Raw genomic sequence first — 18,143 nt, 5'->3', positions numbered from 1 at the left:
CAATTCCTACCAGAAGCCATGTACAGTTCATTACAGTATTTTACAACAGCAAAAAATAGAAAGTACCCAAACGTCCACTGATAAGAGAAGGTAGTATAAAACTTATTTATTGAATATCACATTTTACTGAATATTGTACTATAGTAAAAATGTTTATTTTCTTTTTTCTTTAAGTTTATTTGGGAGGGAGAGGGAGAGAGAGGGAAAGGGAGAGGGAGAGGGAGAGAGAGAGAGAATGCATACACACATATGAGGGAGAAAGATCCCAAGCAGGCTTTGTGCAGTCAGTGCAGAGTCCGACGTGGGGCTCGAAACCACAAACCATGAGATCATAACCTGAGCCGAAACCAAGTCAAATGTTTAACTGACTGAGTCACCTAGGAGCCACGTAAAAATTTTTATTTTCTAACTTTAAAGTATATGTGACAATACAATGAACACTATAAATATAATGCGGAAGGGGAAAAAAAGGCTCAGAAGACAACAGACATATAACTAAGTAAAACTAAACATGTTCTTTGCACACATATTTTTACAATAAAAACTATTTTTAAAGAGGCAAAGCAATGATATACAGGAAATTTACAACAGTGATTACGGGGGACATGGAATAGAGAGGACACAGGGTGCAGAAGAAGGGAAGTACTGCAAATGCGAATGTTCTAGTTCTTGGGGTGAACAAAGGGTGTATATGCCTCATAACTAATCATTCTTTTGTATGTCTAGTTATAAGTTTTTAAAAACACAAGCAAACCTATTAAAAAAAATTTTTTTAATGTTTATTTACTTTTGAGAGACAGAGCATGAGCAGGGGAGGGGCAGAGACAGAAGGAGACACAGAATCTGAAGCAGCTCCAGGATCGGAGCTGTCAGCAGAGCCTGATACCAGGCTCAAACTCACCAACAGTGAGATCATGACCTGAGCCAAAGTCAGATGCTCAACCCACTATGACACCCCCATGGCCCAGACCTAATTTTTAAAATCACCCATTATAAAATGTTTTTCAGAAGGTCATTTGAGCATTTAAGAATACATATCAAAAAAAAAAAAAAATTAAGCTTTTACCTTTGTTTCTGTTCAATTGCCTTGTCTAAGTGCTGGAAGATATCCTGAAAAAGGGTACAGCTGGACCGACTGTTAATAGTGTACCCATATCCTCTTTTCCAATATTGCTTCAGATCATTTAAATATTCTAGTACCTAAAAATAAAAATTTCAAAAGTCATTATTACATTTTTTAATGTTAACAGATTCTCTGACTTAATAATGATTCTCAGGAAAGATTACATTGTTTGTCATTCTACACAAAGTATGTCGAGTTTATACTGCCATTTTAAGTCTATGACCCATAAAGATTTATGATGACACACAAACTCTAACTGTGGGAGTGTAGAGGTGGGCATGCAAGAGCAAGCCAGTAGTACTTGTGCCGTAACCCAGCATCCGGGACACTTTGGGACAGATGTGTGTAGTACCCAGGCCGTAACCAGCCTCCAGGACACGTCTGGACAGAGGCCAGCAGTACTCATGCTGTAACCTAGGATCCAGACACTTCGGGACAGACGCAAGTAGTACTCAGGCCATAACCCGGCCTCCGGGACACTTTTGGATGGACGTGAGTAGTACTCATGCCATAACCCAACATCCAGATGCTTCGGGACAGATGCAAGTAGTACTCAGGCTGTAATCCAGCCTCTAGGACACTTCAGGACAGGGGGGTAAAGACAAGCTCACTTCTCCTTTCTGTGAAAATTATATTAAAGTGATAGCAAATATATATACAGAAAGAAGAAAAAAAGATATACAAAGAAGATTTTTTATTATAGCACAAAAAGATGCCAACAGTGGATCCGGAACTTTTAAGAATTTTATGAAGAAAGAAACCAGACAGAAGTCAAGCACTTTGGTTCATATATCAGTTTGGCAAAATTAGTAATAAAAGTAGACCAAGAATACAGATAAGGAATGCATACTGGCATAAATGTTCTAAAGGGCAAATTGGCAAAATCCATAAAAGCATGCATCTCTATGACCCACTTAATTCCACTTCTTAGGAGGGTTTAGTCACCGGAACACAAGAGAATGTGTGTGGGAATGTCTTACAGTAGCACTGCTTATTGACTGGAAGAGAGATTCCTGGAAATACTGAGTCTTCATGAATAGGCAGATGGCTGACTAAACTATGGCATACACATAGTATGGTACACTGTGCTGCGATTTAAGACTTCTATATTGTAGATCTTCATGTACTGATGTGGAAAGATCTCCAGGATGTCCTGAATGAGAAGGGCAGGTTGAGAATAATAAATACAGTGTAGTACCTTTTATTACCAAGACACACAGACCTACGCACATACATGCGGTTTATAGTACTAAGAATGACATAGGTTATAAACAGCAGCACAGAAGAGGGCTAAAAGGTACACATCAAACTGACAGCAGTGACTGATCACTATGGAGAGGGCTTGGATGAGAAATGGTGATTAAGGCAGGCTTTCTCCGAATGTTAGACTCTGCACTCATGTATCACTTGATCAGATAAACACCAAAACTAGAGAACTAAAATGGGCAATTAAAAGAGATACAAGAGAAGACTCTGTAGTAATTTTAAGTTATTCTTCTCTGAAAAAGCCTCTAGAGAAAACTAAGTGCAAACCATAATAACTTTAAGAGCAAGCGTAAGGGTAAGCCATTGCCATATACCAAAAATAAAACTAAAGAGATATTAAAAAGGCAATTAAATCAAGTTAGCAAAAGGGACAAAATAAACATTTTTTGTTAAAGGAAGGAATTAACATTAAAGGGATTAAAGTTCTCGGGGTGCCTGGGTGGCTCAGTTGGTTAAGTGTCCGACTTCAGTTCAGGTCATCATCTCACCGTTCGTGGGTTCGGGCCTCACGTCGAGCTCTATGCTGATAGCTTGCTCAAAGCCTGGAGCCTGCTTCAGATTCTGTGTCTCCTTCTCTCTCTGCCCCTCCCCTGTTTGTGCTCTATCTCTCAATAATAAATAAATGTAAAAAAAATTTTTTTTAATTAAAGGTATTAAAGTTCTGTCAAATCCATTCAGATTGATTCAAACAAAGATAGTGTCAGAAATAAAAAAGGAGATATAACTAAAGACTTTTAAAAAATCATACATGTACACAATTGAAACTTTATCTCAAAAAGATTTGAAAATGTAAATGAAATAAGTGGTTTTTCTAGGAAAACACAAATTACCCAAACTGATTCAGAAAAATCTGATTATACAAAATAACTAGAGACAAAGGTCTACCTAAAAGATACTAGGTATATACTTTTTTTTTTTGTGCGTGTTAAGTTTACTTATTTATTCTGAGTGAGTGAGAGAGAGAGAGAGAGAGAGAAAGAGAGAAAAAGAATCCTAAACAGGCTCTGCACTGTTTGTGCAGAGCCCGATACCGGGCTGGAGCATCTCTCACGAACTGTGAGATCCTGACTTGGGCCTAAGACCAGAGTCGACATTTAACCGACCGGACCACCCTGGTGTTCCCCAGGTATATCTGGTTTTAAGAGTTAGTTCCTAATATTTAAATTATTCCAAGGGAAAGGGAAAGATGGAAAGATTCTAACTCATTTTAGGAAGCTACTGGAAGCCTGTACCTAAACCGGAACAAAGAAAGCACGAAGGAAAGGGGCAAGGAAAGAAAATCCGGACCGCTGCACTGCAATTCCTGTGCCCTCACCTGTGTCTCCTTGTCACTGCTGCAAACACAGATTCCCCCTCACATTCTAACCCCCTCAAAGGAAAAAGAACAGGTCCAGGCCAGGAGTACCACTCACAAACGAGAGCCACGGCCATAAACCAGCCTCACTACAAACATGCTTTAATGAATTGGAAATAAAACATTACCAAATAAAATGCAGCAGCATACTGAAAGAACGTACCATCTGCCATGATGGACGGATACCAAGCCTGCCCTCGGGACCAAAAAGAATAAAATACATAAAATGTTTTGAAGTCATTGAGTAATCGGCACTGAACTATGATCACTGAAAGAAGAGAAACCCACACAGCAAACTCTACAATTGTCCCGGGGTTTGTGCCCAGAGGTACAGGGAAAGGAATGGGAGGCAGAATCCCGCGGTCCTGCTGAGCAGAAGAGGGAGAACAGAGTCTTAAGGGCCTGGAGTAGCAGGGTGGAATACCGGAAAGGAGGAAGCTGCACAGAAAAGAGCTCCAGGAAGCTGGGGGTCCCCCGGATTCTGCAGCTGAATGCTGTGGAACTTCTAAGCTGAATTCTGGAGCTATCACAAGAATGGGAGATCATCAAGTTCCAAGCAGTCTAAGTTAAGAGAATTTCAGTGCACACCCAAGGGTCCACAGCTTCAACATAGACCCCAGAAGCATCACACTTTAAAAATATTTTTTTATTTATTTCTGAGAGAGAGAGAGAAACAGCGTGAACAGGGGAGGGTCAGAGAGAGAGGGAGACACAGATCAGAAGCAGGGTCCAGGCTCTAAGCTGGCTGTCAGCACAGAGCTTGACGCGGGGCTCAAACCCACAAACCATGTGATCATGACCTGAGCTGAAGTTGGGACGCTTAACTGACTGAGCCACCCAGGCGCCCCGCATCACACTTTAATAGAAGAAGCATGTTTACAAGTAAAGGTTTGGATTTGAGTTTTGTAAGGTCAGATCTAGAGCATGAAACTCAGAAATAAACCTCAAAAGGATCAAGCTGACCCACAAGTAACTTAAGCGCAAAATAAAACAAAATTCACAACTCTTTAAAGTTAGGTAACAAGGGGTACCTGAGTGGCTCAGTTGGTTGAGCGTCCGACTGCACCTCAGGTCATAATCTCATGGTCCGTGGGACTGAGCCCCCCATCAGGCTCTGTACTGACAGCTCAGAGCCTAGAGCCTGCTTCAGATTCTGTGTCTCCCTCTCTATCTGACCCTCCCCTGTTCGCACTCTATCTCTGTCTCAAAAATAAATAAATGTTTTTAAAAAACCTGCTATACAGATAAAATACCCAGAAGAAAACTGTGAGTAAATAAAGTATTATGAATTCCAAAGGCTTAAGAAAATTAAAAAGTCAAGAGCAGAAAATAAAAGATATGAAAAGAAGCATAATCACAGAAACAAGCTAGAACTTCAAAAATAGTTCGGCATCACTGTCTAGTAAATTTGAAATTCTATATACCCTGTGATCCAGCAATTCTACCACACACACAGACAGACCTTCAGAAATATGTGTGTATGCCTCAATTCACATACAGAATAATATGCCCCATACATAATAGCCCCAAACTGAGAACAACCCAAATGTTTACCAACAAAATAATGCATTTAAAAAACCTGCGATAATTCATATGATGGAATACAATACAGCAATGAAAATAAGCGAACTACAGGTAAATCTTAACAACATGCTAAATAAAAACTAGATAGAAAAAAAAGGTGGGTGATTTCATTACATAAAGTTAAACTATTACATGTGAAAAAAATAATGTATCGGTAAACACTAAATTAGCGTAATGATGAAAACCCAAGTACACAAGTAATAACAGTGGGGAAATGGTATCAGATATACGTAAGAAACATTTTGTTTAAAAAATTGCGAGAGGGGCACCTGGATGGCTCAGTCAGTTAAAAGTCCAACTTCAGCTCAGGTCATGATCTCGTGGTTCATGGGATCAAGCCCCATGATGGGCTCTGTGCTGACACCTCCGAGCCTAGAGTCTGCTTCAGATTCTGTGTCTTCCCCTCTCTCTGCCCCTCCCCCACTTTCACTGTCCTCTCTCAAAAATAAATATTAGAAAAAGAATTGTGAGAAAAGTTGCCATCCTCTACAAATAAATCTGAAAAACTGAATGATTTTTATAAGAAAATATTAAATACCAAAACCGACTCCAGAAGAGATAGAAAATCAAGATATACTTATTACAGTAGAAGACAGATACAAAGTTGCAAAAAGCTATCCCACAGAAAAGTGCCTAGATCATATGTCTTTTCTGAAGACCGCCATTAAATCAACTTTCTCCTTTATGTACCACTATCACTTCTATATATCTCTATTACCTCAATGGTCTTGTTTTTTAGATGCATACGCAAGTATTTAAGGGTGAAGTGTTTTGATATCTGCAAAGAAAACAGATCATATGTGGCAGACAGACAGAAGAAACGGCTGTCCAAAGATGCTTCCCTCCGAACCCCTAGACTCTGTGAATATGTTATCCTATGTGATGGAAAGGAATCTGCAGGTGTGATTAGGGTAAGGCTTTTAAAATGAGAAAGTCATCCTGGGCTATTTTGGAGGGCCAATGTCATCACAAAGATCCTTAGAAGAAATAGTTAGGGAGGACAGTCAGAGCAGAAGATTAACCACAGCAGCAAGGCGGGGGGTTGAGTTAGAGTGATGGGGGGAAAATGTAGGGTAGTTTCTAGAGACTGGAAAAGGCAAGGGACAGATTTTCCTCTTGAGCCTCCAGAAAGAACATGGTGCTGATATCCTGATTTTAGCTAAAATTCATCTTGAACTTCTGACTTCTAGAACTGTGAGATAATAAATGTGTATTTTTTAAAACCACTAAGTCTGCAGTAATTCATTACGGCAGCAACAGGAAACTCCCATATATAGAGAAAAGCAAATGTGGCCAAAAAAAAAAAAGGTTAACAACCAGTGGATGTAGGTGAAGAATGTGAATGTTTATTGTATTATTCTTACAATTTCTGTCAGCTTGAAATTTCTCAAAATAAGTTGCAGAAAAATAAAAACAGAAATGCTTCAGAAGCAATAAATAGATATAAGGATAATCCTATAAAAAAAAAAAAAGGAAAAGAAAAAGTCAAGTAGTACAGAATCTTAGAATTAGAGGAGTGCTCCTGAGTAACCCAACAGTTGCATCCTTTAACAGATAGGGAAACCACGGCACAGGAAGAGGAAGTGTAACTTACCCAGATCACGCCCTTCCAGGTTTCTGTAGCATGTCACACTACTTCCCAGAAGACACAGATGCACAAAAAGCCAGGGGAAATGTTTCAGAGAAGGGCTCAGGAAGGGACAGGGAAGGAAGCAAGCAGGTGGCAAGAAGATGAGTAAGCAGAGGCTGGAGGCGCATCTGCACTGTGGTGGCGGAGAGCCTGCACTTTACCCCGAAGCTGCCAGGCCTCGGAAGGGACCACATGTGGGCACATGCCTAACAGTCCACCAGCTGTAGTAATTGGAACAAATCAAATTGTTGTTCTGCTAGAAGGTAAATTTCCCTTTGACAAGCCTCATCAGTCATTTGTATGGCACTGAAAATTACTGTGGTTTATCAACTTTTTGCCCTAGAGCAATCTGGGTAGGGAAAACACGAGGAATCTTGACACAGGTGAACGGGGATCCGAAGTTTCAGTTTATACCTATACTGGCATAATTATTAATTTTATGGTCAAGAAGTTTCTTTTAAAATTTAAGTTTGTTTATTCATTTCGAGAGAGACAGAGGGCAAGCGGGGGAGGGGCACAGAGAGAGGGAGAGAGAGAGTCCCAAGCAGGCTCTGCACTGTCAGCATAGAGCCTGACGCAGGGCTCTAACTCACGAAACGCGAGACCATGACCTGAGCCGAAACCGAGAGCTGGACACTTAACCGACTGAGCCACCCAGGGACCCCAGTGGTTAAGAAGTCTCTAAGTGATGACTTTTTGAACAGTTAGAGGGAGGAGCGGATAGGGAGGAAATGGAACACACCCATTACCACTGGTGCCATGTCCTAGAATAGCCATCCACCCGGGGCCCTCTCCTCTGCCCCCCACTCCTCTGCTCTTTCCCACCTGAGCATGTAACACTTCACTTCCCCTTTCATCTGGTCACTTCAGTCTTTGAGTATCACAATAAAGCACTTGTTTACTCTCATATGTATATGAGCTCTCAGCCTAAAAGCCTGCTTCTATCATCTGGCAAATATTATACTTCTTTTCAAAATCTGATGTTAAATTTTGAGATTAATAATGTATTTTTGCATGGAATACTGAACGCAGGAGATGACGGAAGTTTCAGACGTCCACGTTCCTGAATGATCCACATAGACACCAGCACTCTGCCTGCTGGTGCTGTTCTCAGTGCTTGCAAAAACAATGAACTCTCTGACCCACCTGTCTGGCTCCCAACATCTCAGAACTGACCAGAATTCACTGGAGGTCTATCTGCCCTTTTCCTCCTAGAGTCTGAAAGTCCACAGAGAAGTGACATGAATGAAGAGGAAAAGAAGGAAACAGGAAGCAGGCAGACAGAAACCATAGAGGAAGTTACTGCCATGGAACTCAATTTATCACGAAAACTGCTAAAAAAGAAAAGTTAGATATTTGAAAAACCATTCAAACTCTCTGAGATTTGGCTTCTTATAAAAAGAGATCTTGGATTTTAATAGCTCTGTAGTCCTTTCCAGCAATAAAGTCTGATGACAGGCAAAATAGACCCAGAAATCACATCACCATGGAGGAATGTTTTCCAAAGTTTCCTGAATCTCAACTATTTATAGGTATGTGGGCCCTATCTGAACAATTTATCTCTTTTTGCAAGGAAAATTACAAGTTAATCAAAGGCAGTTCATGTTCCCTACCCTGCTTATTATTTGAAAAACTGTTCCAAGTAACAACAACAACAACAACAAAAATCATGCAAAAATAGCAAAGAAACTACAAAAGTAATACTTACCTTTGCATCATCTATGTCAAAAACATCACACCAAGGAGATTTAACACCTTTAATTGCCAGGTCAAATGAACAGGTAAAAAAAGCTACCTGAATTAAATCTGGGGGGGGAAAAGAAAGGTACAATTTGTGAGTTACTGTTTTCTGTAATCTTCCAAAGGCCGAATATTTACAGAATGTCCCTTGCAGCCAGTCGGAGAACCTGGACACGTCTAGCATGGAGAAAACATGATTCAGCTTCTTCCTGGCCATCACAGTAGCAAGACTCACTGTGTACTATCCTAACAGAAGGAACTGTCAGGAAGAAACCAAGCGGGCGTACAAATTTCAGTCCAATGAAAATAGGATACTTTCTATAAAACGATGACTATTTTTGGTTTTAAAGGTAAGGTGTTTGTTAAGGGCATATTTGCCTAACAAATCCAACAAGAAGTTTAATCCAAGAACTTGCTAAACAGAACTTGACTTTGTTCCTATAAGAGGGCTATAGGAGGGGACATAAAGTTTTGAGCTTTCAGTCCCCATCTTGAAAATCAGGAATAAGAACGCACATTTTCTGAACAGTTCTCTTCACTACACAATTCACACTGTAACTGTTATGAAGGAGTAGAGAGAGAGAATATAAAAGGAGAGAAGAGAATGCAGAAGGTGGTGAGGGAGGAAAGGGCAGAGTGAATCAGGAAGAAGGTGAGACAAAGGGTCAAGAATAGAAACAGCAGGGAAAATCACACACTGGGGGAGGGGGATGCTAACAGCACTCATTTTTCAAACGTGGCTGTTGGCTGCTCAGTCAGGCAGCAGGTTTCTGAACAAGGTACCTGGATGTTTACACTGCTAACTGGCCAATGACATTTAGATACACCTGGAATTTGAAAAGAAGGAGAAGGCAACAAGGCCCTGGGCCCTGAAAGGTGCCTGTGTCAGTACCAAATAAGAGCAGTGCTCTCTGGTCACGGCAAAGCTGGTGACATTCAATTTCACACAGAGAGAATGGAAGTCCACTGTGGGGCTGCCTCCTACGTTTTGCTTTCTCTTTAATTTCAGTGTTTCCGCGTTCCCAAGGAACCAATTTTGATTTGAAAGAACTTCCCTGAAGCAGCATATAGTACACAAAGAATATTTAATTGAGAATACACGTAAAAGCCATTTAAAAACCTTGCTTATGTAAACAAAAGGGCTTACAATCATAATACGTAACATACTACAGTGACTCCTAAGTGCCATGGAGGTTTGATGGAAGAGCTGGACTCATTCACACCCGAAGTTCCAGTGCTGAGACTATGAAAGTCAGTCCTGGTGGTCTATTCTTCAACTAGAAGGGAGTCGATAGAAAAATCTCACCAAAAAACACTTCCAAAGGTGACAGGCTATGGAACCTAACTCTGCCACTAGTCATCCGGAGCAAGTGACTCTAGCCTGTCAGGTCCCACTCTCCCCACATGCCAAAGAGAAACGTGAGAGATCTCTCAGGAGTCATGGCCCTGACCATCTACTATGACCATGGTGACCTCTTGGTCAGTCTTCTGGAACCACAGAAATATTTTAGATGGATCAGAGATCTAAAAAGCTAGGGGCGCCTGGCTGGCTCAGTCAGTTAAACATCTGTTTCTTGATTTCTGGTCAGGTTACGATCTCGCTGTTCATGGGACTGAGTCCCACATGGGGCTCTATGCTGACAGGGCAGAGCCTGCTTGGGATCCTCTCTCTTTCTCTCTTCCCCTTCCTGGCTCACATGCACACATGTATGTACACTCTCTCTCTCTCTCAAAACTAAATAAACTTAAAAAATAAAACGTTATAAAATTAAAAGAAAAATAAAGACATAGAAAAATATAATAATCTTGGGTTAACAGAGGATTCCTAGGCAAAATACAACATTGAACAGCCGTAATGAAAAGACATATGTGGCCACGTAAAAGATGTAAAGTGTACAGTCAAAGGCACCACACAGTTAAAAAGCGTGCAACGAATTAAAGAGAAAATGCTAGCAATGTACAATACGGAAAAGATTTATCCTTTGTCAAGAAATATTAAAGGATATATAATTGATATATCCATAATACATAAAGGGCACCAATGACCAATAAGAAAAACATAAAAACAATCCAACAGAAAATGGACAAGGTAATGAAGAGGCAATTCCCAGAAGGAATGCAAATAGCCAATAGATGTATAAAGCGATGTTCATCCTCACAGGTAACCAAAGAAATGCAAATTGAAGCTAGATACCATTTGGGGTGCCTGGGTGGCTTAGTCGGTTAAGCATCTGACTTTCGCTTAGGTCATGATCTCGCGGTTCGTGGGTTCAAGCCCCGCGTCGGGCTCTGTGCTGACTGCCAGCTCAGAGCCTGGAGCCTGTTTCAGAGTCTGTGACTCCCTCTCTCTCTGACCCTCCCCTGCTCACGCTGTCTCTCTCTCTCTCTCCTAGAAATAAATAAAACATAAAAAAAAATTAAAAAAAGAAAAGCTAGATACCATTTTTCATTAATCAAATTGGCAAAAATCAAAATGTCTAAAGGGGTGCCTGAGTGGCCCAGTCGGTTAACAATTCTTGGTTTTCAGCTCAGCTCATGATTCCTGGTTTCTATCCCCGCATCCAGCTTTGTGCTGACAGTGTGGAGCCTGCTTGGGATTCTCTCTCTCTCTCTCTCTCTTTCTCTCCTTCCACTTCCCTCTCTATCTCAAAATAAAAAAACATTTAAAAAATGACTAATAACCACTGTTTGATGATCTAAGAAAACTGAGGATTCTCAAATATTGATATAAATTTTTCTACACTTTCGAACAATTTGGAAATATATGCCAAGTGGTAAAGTATTCACTGTCCTTAACCCAACAACTCTAATCTACAGTTATTTATCCTATAGATAAATTCTCAAGGGCAAAAACCAGACTGTCAGAATGTTCACTGTAGCATCATTTAAAAGAGGTAAAAACTAAGAAAAACCTCAGTAGAAAAATGATTTCCTGTAAAAAGAATTTGCACTGTATTAGCTCCAGCCCCCTCCACCATTAAAATCTGATGGGTTAAATAAGTTTTTAATTATCATTGACCTAGAAAATGAATCACATAGCCTATGAAATAACATAGAATTCAAAAGAATGAGACAGATCTGTGTAAGACAGATATACTGCTCAGTAAAAATGATTACACACATTATTATCCTTCTGTGTTAGGAAGGAAAGAAGAAAAGAAATAAAGAAGGCATTTAAACAGCTACAATATTTTTGAGCAGTTACTCTGCAAGGCAGTATGCTAATGCTTTGCATTAATTAACCTTATACAATCTTTACAATAATCCTAAAAGAAAGGTATAATTCCTATACCCATTTTACAGAGGAAAAACTATGGCCTAGAGATACTAGGGAACTTGCCAAAGACCAGAGAGTTATTCGATAGTGGAACAGAGTCAAGATTCAAAAGCAAACAGTCTAGTTCCAGAACCCATGATTTCAACAACCAATGCTCACAGCCTCCAAAAAGAAATTGCTCTCAGCTACTCTGTCAGTAAAACACAAAATTCATTTCCACTAGAGACTGAATATTGTTTTTTAAAGAATCTTTAACACTCTAAGCACCTACTGACAGAATAATGGCTAGACACTGCTATAGTTATATAATGGAATCCTGTACAAAAGTTTAAAATGTTAAGACTAAAATCACTACATTAAATCAAAACTAAAACGTTGAATTAAAATGAATTTTCAGACTGCTATCATAGTTTGATACCATTCAAAAAAGTTTTAAAACCTGCAAAATGACATCCCATTTATGTATAGGAAGATAAATATAAAAATGGCATGGGATGATTTAAATGCTCAATTCATGACAATGGTGACCACTGGGAAGAAAAGAAGAGGGATGAAATCCTGAGAGGGACCAAAGGACCTCAAGTGATTTACAGCGACTAATGGCAGTATGTTAAAATTTGATACAACTGAGTCGCGGGTATATGGAAGTTCATTAGATGAGCCTTTATGATTATTTCTGTGTTTAAGTTACTTCCCACTTAAATAAATAATTTTTTAAAAGATTTTATTTGCAGGGTCGCCTGGGTGGCTCAGCCTGTTAAGCATCTGACTTCAGCTCAGGTCATGATCTCACACCTTGTGAGTTCCTGCCCCGCAAAGGGCTCTGTGCAGAAAACTCAGAGCCTAGAGCCTGCTTTGGATTCCGTGTTTCCCTCTTTCTCTCTGGACCCACCCCTGCTCGCCCTGTCTGTCTCTCTCAAAAAATAAACATTAAAAAAATTTTTCTTTTGAAAAAACAAGGTTTTATTTTCAAGCAATCTCCACATTCAACGTGGGGTCTGACCTTACCATCCTGAGATCAAAAGTCACACGCCCTACCAACTGAGCCAGCCAGGTGCTCCACAAATAAGTAATTTTTAAAGCTCTGTAGGTGATCCCAATGTTTAGCATCTTTGGAGAAAGAGAAAACATTCCATTTTAAATGCCAGTCTAGGCATCTTCACTTCTTTGATGCTTATCAAGCATTCAGGCTCCATGATTCTGATCTTTCCCCCCCAACATCTCCTACTTCTGGTCTTTGGAAATTTATTTATAATATATGAAATCCACAATCTTTGTACGTATATTTGTCACCATTTCTTGTGTGATTTATAAATTCTTAGAGATCAGGAAAAAATCTTATTATGTTTTCTTAAATTCCTATAAGTAGGTGATCATGTGCCGTGGGTTCCACCTGCTTTCCCAGCACAATTATTAACAGTGTCTTTCACCTTAAAAGTATCCCAGGTTGCATGACAAATTACCAGTCAGTCCATCCACTGCAACACCTCTCAAAAGACACAACTGTTCTTTTTTCTTCTCTCTTTTTTTTTTAGCATCTCTAGGCTTAAAAGCCTCAAATAAAATTCCCACACCACTTTACTTTTCACTTTCTAATACCCCTCTTCAAACATTAACATGGACACACTTCTCAACGACTTCAAAAGCTAAAGAATTAATATAATTTTCCACTTGTATCATTTTATGGGGAGATAATTCAAAAATATACTTTTTGTTTCATATAGAATGCTTATAGTTGGAAGTTTTATATACCTCTGCCCTCAATAAAAAAAAATTTCAGGATACAGCAAGACTCTTGTACATTAATTTACATAAAGTTCAAAGAAGAATATGAATCTAAAAATAGTAGGCATGAGATACACAATTTTCTAGACCCAGAACACATTATCTTCTTAATGTAAAATCAATTGTGGGCCTTTAAAAGGAATAACCATGCTTCCATATTTTTTCATTTTCAGAGTTTAAGACCCATTTAAATTATTTCTGAGTTCAAATGAGAGATAAGGGGCACATTACCTGCATTTAAATTGTTGACTGGCACTTGCAGAGTAGCTGCGACCTTTTTTAAAATGGTCTGCATTTCTGGCCCAGTTTTGAAGGCTTCCACATGATAAAGAGCTGTAGCATTCTTTTCCACTTCAGTTAAAAACTTCTCACAATGATCAAAGAACCTCATTAGTTTATCATTAATCCTTGGAGGTCCACACTCCATATCTGAAAGAAAAAATTATATATTATATATACAATAGATATAAATGCCAATCTCAAATTATTGAAAATTTTGTTTCAAGTGTGAAAAACAACACTAAAAACCTGCTTACTTATTTGCATATCTGAAATAAGCACACACTGACCAAGAAAGCATGAGCTACAAGTTCTCTTCCAGGTCTTTGCCCCTCACACTGACCAAGAAAGGACCAAACTATTTACCCCCAGTGGAATGACTATAATTCATGAGTCTCTGGTAGAGAACACTAAAGAAACAAGAGAATCAAATACAAAAGAAAATGTGACTGCATGCAATACTGCGCAATCACACACACACACAAAAAGGTAGCTGAAATGACTGTGCTTTCTTAAAGAAAACAAAAATAGAGATGAAAATCAAAAACAGTGCAAAAATGTATTCTATTAAGTATTATTTCTGCCAGGCACAGAAAACTTGACAAAGCAACAGAAAATTAGCAAAGTTCTTAATTACAAAGTGACAGACAAATTCAACAGGTCAAATCTACTCTAAGCCAAAATCTAAATAGCATATTTTATTTTCTCTATTAACTTGCCCAACGCTGTGTTACTTTCCAAGACTATGCCTTGGACAAAAACTACTGACAACAGCACAAAATACAGGAACTGAGTTTCGGGCCTTCTATTTCACTGTGTTTCTAATTTTGGCTCATTTTATAATGAAAGCTCCCAAAGACTTTTGGTTTAAAATTTGGTAATTTATCTTATTTGCCCAGTTTGGCAGTGATTATGGACTGTGGAAGCATCTATAATCCTGCTTTAACTACTGGGTGCCTTGTAAGTTTTTTCAGTCCTATTCAAAACACATCCATTTCAATCATCTCTCCAATAATTCACCATGAAAACACCAAGAATACTATTTCTGTCTACAAAATAAGAAAAAGAATTAAATTATTACTCTGCTTTGGATGTAGGTGTGAAAAAATATATTTACACGGATGTGTGGGTGTATCCATTTTCAGAAGATCCTGACTGGGTAATTCTGTCCACTTTACCTGCCTGTTGGATTAGTTCCTAAACCATCCTGACTTGGAAAGTACGGGAGCTCTGACGTCTTTCTCTGTGGACAGGCAAAACAACGGTCTATAATAATGACGTAGGTAGACAGAGAGTTCAATCTCTAACACCTCATCTCAGGGGTCCGGTAGCACCTTTTTGGTATACGCTACATATCCTGTGCTATACTGAAGTACGTTCTGCCTTTAGCATTCAGTTCACAGATTTGTGGAGATTTTTCACGCATATTAATCATTAAAAAGCACAATTCAACAAGTGACTAAACCCAAGTTGGCCAAATTTACCCGCACAGCAGTAACATGACACACGGTCAACGGAATGCCCTCCTGAAGGTGGCAGAACTGCGTGAGAGAGAGTGCTGCTGGAGAAATGGCAAACTGGTCCAGTCCTAACTTGGGTTTAAAAGGGGAACAATGTATCTCCTCAACTCTGCCCTTAAAACTGGCCAAGGAAACATGAACCCGTGCTCAGCTCTCTGGCGCAGGCAGTTGTATGTTTTCATGCTTATCCTTAAGTCATGGGAGAAACCGAAGGTATAATGCAGGTATAATGGTTAGGAGCCCAAGCGCTGAATCCCATCTCCTGGGACCATACATAGCTATAGGAAAGCAGGCTACTTATTTAGTGTTTCTGTGTCTCAATTTCCTCTTCTGTTACCTGGGGAGAAAATACTCCCGACCTCAGGGAGTTTTTGTAAGGATTTAGTGAAATAAATGGTAGGTATGCCTGGCATACAGCCGCGTAGCAGGCCTTAAGAGTTTGTTATTATTAGCATCTGCGACTATTAAGCATTTTCTCAGGGAGTGAAAAAGGCACCAGTTCGAGGGAGAAAAAGAAGACATGGACTCCAGGCCTGACTCTAGTCCTCAAACTAACCAAGGACAATCAACAAGGCTCAGCTTATTCACCTGTGGAATAAACGGGCCCCACTACATGGTCTCCCTTATTTTGAAGAAGAATAAGTAATGGAATCAGAAGAGTACTGAGCGCGACCGCAAATCACAGCTACAGGGAAGGGAAGTCTACAGTACGTCCAAGAACAAAACAGAGAAAAGTGATGTGGGAGCGTGGGGCAGGCTGAGGACAAAGTGCAAGCAACACCCCCCGCCCCACGTGGGATGGGTGACCTGTTCCTCAGGCTCTCCTGGCTGTCCAAGGACAAAAGACAAGAAAGAAAACAAATGGCTAACTGATAGAGATCACAGTCACGCAGGACATGAGTCTCCATCAGTTCACAAATATCTTAGTAAATATAAGAAAAAAAGCCCCATCTTATCAATAGCCTCATCTCCAGGAACCCGGAGTCTCAGTTTCCTGGAGCCCGGACATCAGCCCTCACTAGTGATGTGGGGAACAAAGGTAAGGAGGAAATGGCAGGTAAAACTAAATACCCTCATAAGCTGCAAATACTTGAGGCAAATACAGAGTAGGACATTTCTTCAGGAAGCCCCTCGCATCCTAATGTTAATGCCCTGCTGGAGGGTAACAACCTTAGCTTGAGGACAGCCAGGTCTCAGGTGTCCCAGGAGGCATGTTCAAGTCCCTCGGGAGGCTCCCTGTGCCTTTACCTCCCCATCTCCATAGTATAAAACCGGCGATTCTTCACAACCCCAGCGCAGCTCTTCCAGCCCAAGGGTCCTGCCCCTGCTTTAATAAAATCACCTTTTTGCACCAAAGACGAACAAGAATTCTTTCTTGGCCGTGGGCTCGCGACCTCCCCACCATCACCCCAAAGTCTCATCAAAAGCACAGCAGTAAAAAAAGTTTGAGAGTAGCTTCCTACAGCAGGATGTGGGTAAAGAACCAGTACGTTAAAAAAAAAAAAAAAGTGAAAAATAAAAACCCAACAGTATCAGAAGCAAAGGCCGATGAAAAAAACTTCTAGGTTGTATATAACAAGCGCGCCCGACTACACAACTACAGAAATAGCTGCCAGCGAGGAGGAATGCCGGGTCGGTGCTCAAAGGGGGCGCAATTAATAGGGAAGGGCGGATCAAAGAGTGTCCCGGTCAGTCCCCTCTCCTCTCGGACCCCGAACGCCTAAGGCAGTGTCCCGCCCACACGTGATCAGAGGAAAAAAGAATGTGCGCTGGAGAAGGGTGACCGCTCAGTCCTGAAGCTGAGCTGGGGTGGGGGTTGGGGGAAGTGAGGGAAGCCCTGGCCTGGGGGGCGGGGGCCGGAGTGAGGAGAGACCGAGGCCCCGGGAGCTGGGACCCGGGAGCTGGGACCCGGAGAAGGGGTGGAGGCCCCGGGGACAGAGGGAGATGAGGGGAGCCCAGAGAGAAGCCAGAGCTCTGGGAACGGGGGGAGAGGAGGTGAGCAGGAGACTGAGAAAGACGACCAGCATGGAGGACCCAGGCAGGGGGTCCGGGGGGCGGGGAGCCCGGGGAGAAGCCAGGGCTCTGGGGACTGGGGGAGGGGAGGGGAGGTGACCCGGGGGCTGGGGAAGACGTGGTGCTCGGAGGAGCCAGGCAGGGGGTCTGGGGAGTGGAGCCCGGGGAGAAGCCAGGGCTCTGAGGACTGGGGGAGGTGAGGTGAGGTGACCTGGGGGCTGGGGAAGACGTGGTGCTCGGAGGACCCAGGCAGGGGGCCCACCCGGCGGCCCGGGCTGTCACCTGCGACGTCGGGGGGCGGCAAGCCGGGGTGGTAGTGCTCCCACAGCCCCTGCAGGAAGGCGGCGCCGCTGTCCACGCAGCGGTGTTTGGAGCTGGTGACCAGTTGCAGGCGGCCGTAGTTCTCGAGGCTGAACAGTGCCGGGAAGAGGGAGGCCAGGCGCAGCGCCAGCTGTCGCATGTCCTGACGCCCCTTCTCCACCAGCTGCCCGTCCATCCAGTCGGCGTACCACAGCGGCCAGTCGGCCAGCGAGGCGCCCAGGTCGCGGCCGCCGGCGGGGCAGGGGGGGCCG

The 18,143-nt window shown here is 41.6% G+C and overlaps 1 protein-coding gene across 1 annotated transcript in view; it reads right to left on the bottom strand.

Annotated features, from left to right (window-relative positions):
• MINPP1 (multiple inositol-polyphosphate phosphatase 1) overlaps positions 1–18,143 on the bottom strand; it is a 47,791-nt gene that overhangs the window by 29,086 nt on the left and 562 nt on the right. The window contains exons 2-5 of the mRNA XM_077755232.1: positions 17,854–18,141; positions 13,991–14,188; positions 8,666–8,763; positions 1,067–1,200 (exon numbers count right to left, since the gene is read on the bottom strand). Of these exons, the coding sequence (XP_077611358.1) occupies positions 1,067–1,200; positions 8,666–8,763; positions 13,991–14,188; positions 17,854–18,141 (718 nt within the window). The remainder of the gene's footprint in view (positions 1–1,066; positions 1,201–8,665; positions 8,764–13,990; positions 14,189–17,853; positions 18,142–18,143) is intronic.

This window comes from Crocuta crocuta, unplaced genomic scaffold, assembly GCF_008692635.1.
Source record: "Crocuta crocuta isolate KB4526 unplaced genomic scaffold, BGI_CrCroc_1.0 scaffold2, whole genome shotgun sequence".
NCBI lineage: Eukaryota > Metazoa > Chordata > Mammalia > Carnivora > Hyaenidae > Crocuta > Crocuta crocuta.
Note: the sequence above shows the minus strand (reverse complement) of the source record. Positions and strands in the feature narration are given on the sequence as shown.